This window comes from Acanthisitta chloris, unplaced genomic scaffold, assembly GCF_000695815.1.
Source record: "Acanthisitta chloris isolate BGI_N310 unplaced genomic scaffold, ASM69581v1 scaffold4478, whole genome shotgun sequence".
In the NCBI taxonomy this organism is placed as follows: Eukaryota; Metazoa; Chordata; class Aves; order Passeriformes; family Acanthisittidae; genus Acanthisitta; species Acanthisitta chloris.
In genome coordinates, this window is record NW_008687437.1 from 25,636 (window position 1) to 29,191 (window position 3,556).

Sequence of the window (3,556 nt, forward strand, 5' to 3'; positions counted from 1 at the left end):
GAGAAGCAACCATAAACCTCACTGTCCTCCTCAGTTTAACACACACCCTACAAAAGCATCTAAACCCCTCTTGGAAGCACCCTAGTTATAGCAGTTCTACGGTCTACAAGGACAAAGTCCAGTAGAAATGAAGTAAAAAGCACCATGTTACAAATAACTTCTACAATAAGATGAATTCTTCAGACTTTTAAAACATCTTAAATGAAAATATTTCTCTTCTTACACTTCTACCAGAGCTGGTTTCTTACCTGGATGTCCTTCTCCCACTGACTCCGATGTAAACATGAAAGCCCCTTCATCATCCAGCGTGTAATCACATAAACCATCCACTGGCCCATTCATGGTTGTGGTGTTTTTCCTGATGATTATAAACAGTGGTTGAAGAGTTCTGCTTCTAGTGCCTTCTCTTTAAGGAGAAGATTCTTTACCAGTAGGACTGTTGCTGTCTTCACTTATTACCTCTGACGCTAACTTGAATTTCAGTGTGTGAAAACAGCATGTGTTTGCATCTGTGCATGTAAGCAAGGAGTATGCATGTGCCTGGAGTCTGTATCCCTACCTAGCCTGATCTGTCAGTCCCTGGGCTGCTCCTATATATGGAAAAGTGAAAGTGCCCAGATAATCATGTGAGGAAAATGGAAGAGCCCATTTCTTGGCAGGGGAGCTAGTTAACTTTAGGATATTTCACTAATTAACTCAGTTCTTGGAAACATTCCGGATTCAACCCGTGCAAGATTGGTTATGTTAGCAACTCAACTGCGCATGAAGTAATGCAGTAGTACCAGTGACAGTTCAGGTCAGCTGCTTCTTCAGTTTGTCTCTCCCCTAATTCTGGGATCTATGTTGTGCTTCCAACTGTGTGTTGTGGTTTTACAGGGATAGATACAAAATCAAAAATGCATGTCTTTCCTAGCAAAAGACTGGAAGAAGTTTGCTCTGCATCATACAACTATATTTTCCTTTTACTTTTTCATCTCTTGAAAGGTAAAATTCTCTTCTGAAATATTTTTTTTTTATTTTCATTCATTCTTCATGCGCATTCGAGAGGCGAAACATCTGATAAGATCTGCCATGACGACTGCTTCTCATTTATGCAGACCTCTCCCTCCAGCCTTTGTTTTTCCTTTCCCCTGTCCTCTCTCCTGTTAATTCAGATCTATATTTTTGTATCATATTCTCATATTCCATAGCCCTTAGAAATACAATAACTGTCATATCTGAGTACTCAGTTCTGCTACTGAAAATTTCACCTAGTCAGATGTGTCTGGAATGTGCTGATGGTATGACAGGTATGAAGATGGATGGCATTTTGTGGGTATTTGTGTCTTTAAGTTAGTGTATTAAAAAAACATACCCAGGAGGCAGATCCAGAAAATGACCAGCATGACTGCATCATTATAAAAAAAGTGCAAGTGTCCTTAATTCCTTTAGAGAAAATATTACAGTCTCAATCTCAGACCAAAGCATTTGTCTACTGAAATAAAAATATCTCTTTCCTTCTATGCACACTGAATCATACTCTTAATTAGTCAAAGTGTACCTGGTACTTGGATTGGAATGAGTAACATACTGTGTGTTCCATAGTCCTTGCCATTTTGACAGCAATGAAATCTTTATAACTCTTCAGTTTTAAAACAGACTTCTTTTACCTCAACCCCCTGGTCAGTATTGTTTTAAAAGATCCCTTTATATGGACCCTTGGATTCAAATTTCTGCATTACTACATATTTTTGTAAGAATCATTAGAATTTTCACTTTCTGCCTACATTCCTGAAAACGATAGTCAAAGTCTGTGAATGTTTACCAGTAATCTGCTGTAGCATTGGTCCCTCTCTAACTATCACTGACATGGAATTGCTCACTTCAAATATATTTTCTTGATTTTCTTTTGTACAGAATTCATCTCATGGAATGATGAGCACTGGTTGCACTTAAAAATGCATGATTCTCACATCAGATACACATTATGAGGCATAGCTTTCTCTGGAGTAAACTGTCACCCCACTACTGACATGAAGATGCTATCCCACCCTGAATAAATAACGCATTAACACCACCCAGAAAAGTAGAATTTGTTAAAACAAAAAAAAGAAGACCAAAGAGTAACTAACTATGCTAACCCTAGTTAATAGGTAACATACAAAAATTACATTAACTTTTAAAGTAAAATAACACCAGTGATAAGCATTCATTATTAAATGCAAATGGTTTTTCTTCCTTATGGAAGCAGCAGAAGACGCAATGGGAATGGATGAAACAGCTTTGACAAAAACTCTTTTTGTACATGTTTGGAGTTTCCTTTCTAATCCTACAGTCATCCAGCAAAAGCAAACAAGATTGAATATCATCAGTCTGTGAGTTCCATTCTCTCCTGTTTCTGGTTTTGTTTTCTTGGTTTTTGATGCCACTTAAAGAGGAAAATTGTAGTTTGGGAATCAGAGAGGAACAGTGCTGGACCTTGTGCTCACCAACAGGGAGGAGCTGGTGAGGAATGTGGTGCTCCAAGGCAGCCTTGGCTATAGCGACCACGAGATGGTGGAGCTTGAGATCCTCAGGGCGATTAGGAAGGTGCACAGCAAGCTCACTGCCCTGGACTTTAGGAGAGCAGATTGGCCTCTTCAAGGACCTTCTTGGCAGAGTCCCTTGGGGTGAAGTCCTGGAAGGCAGAGGAGCCCAAGACTGCTGGTTGATGTTCAAGGATCAACTACTTTAGGCTCAAGACTGATGTATCCAGACATGGAGGAAATGAGGCAAAAATGCCGGAAGGCCTCCGTGGATGAATAATGAAGTGCTGAGGAAACTCGGGGAAAAAAAGAGGCCTTTAGGAGGTGGAAGAGAGGACAAATGGACAGGGAAAAATACAGAGAAGCTAGAGACACAGTCAGGATAGCTAAAGCACAGTTGGAATTGAGGCTAGCCAGGGACATCGAGGATAACAAGAAAGCTATGCCACGTGTAAAAGGAAGGCTAGAGATAATGTGGATCCTCTCTGGAAGGAAACAGGAGAACTGGCTATCCTGGATATAGAAAAGGCTGAGGTTCTTAATTACTTCTTTTCCTCAGTATTCAACTCCAAGTGCTCTAGCCATTCTGTCCAGACTGAAAAAGGGTAAAGGTGGAGACTGGAGGATGAAACCCCTAAACACACTGTAGAAGAGGATCAAGTTCGAGACCATCTCAGGAACCTGAATGTGCATAAGTCTATGGGTCCTGATGAGATTCATCCTTGGGTCCTGAGGGAACTGACTGATGAAGTTGCTAAGCCACTATCTATCATTTTTCAGAATCCTGGCAGTGAGTTGAAGTCCCCAGCTACTGGAAAAAGGGAAATATAACCTCCATTTTCAAAAAAGGGAAAGCAGAAGAACCAGAACTGGAAGCTCTGCTCCTCCTGGAAGCTATGCTTAGGCACATGAAAAGTAAAGAGGTGATTGGTAATAACCAACATGGTTTTACCAGGGGCAAGTCATGCCTGACAAACGTGGTGGCCTTCTATGATGGGGCCACAGTGCAACTGATATTAACTACATGGACTTATGCGAGGTGTTTGACACTG

The 3,556-nt window shown here is 40.7% G+C and overlaps 1 protein-coding gene across 1 annotated transcript in view; it reads right to left on the reverse strand.

Annotated features, from left to right (window-relative positions):
• Window positions 1-564, reverse strand: part of LOC103807829 (S-adenosylmethionine synthase) — a 17,721-nt gene extending 17,157 nt beyond the window's left edge. Inside the window, exon 1 of the mRNA XM_009080579.1 lies at window positions 249-564. Within this exon, the coding sequence (XP_009078827.1) occupies window positions 249-342 (94 nt within the window). The 5' untranslated portion in view covers window positions 343-564. The remainder of the gene's footprint in view (window positions 1-248) is intronic.
• Window positions 565-3,556: the final 2,992 nt, after the last annotated feature.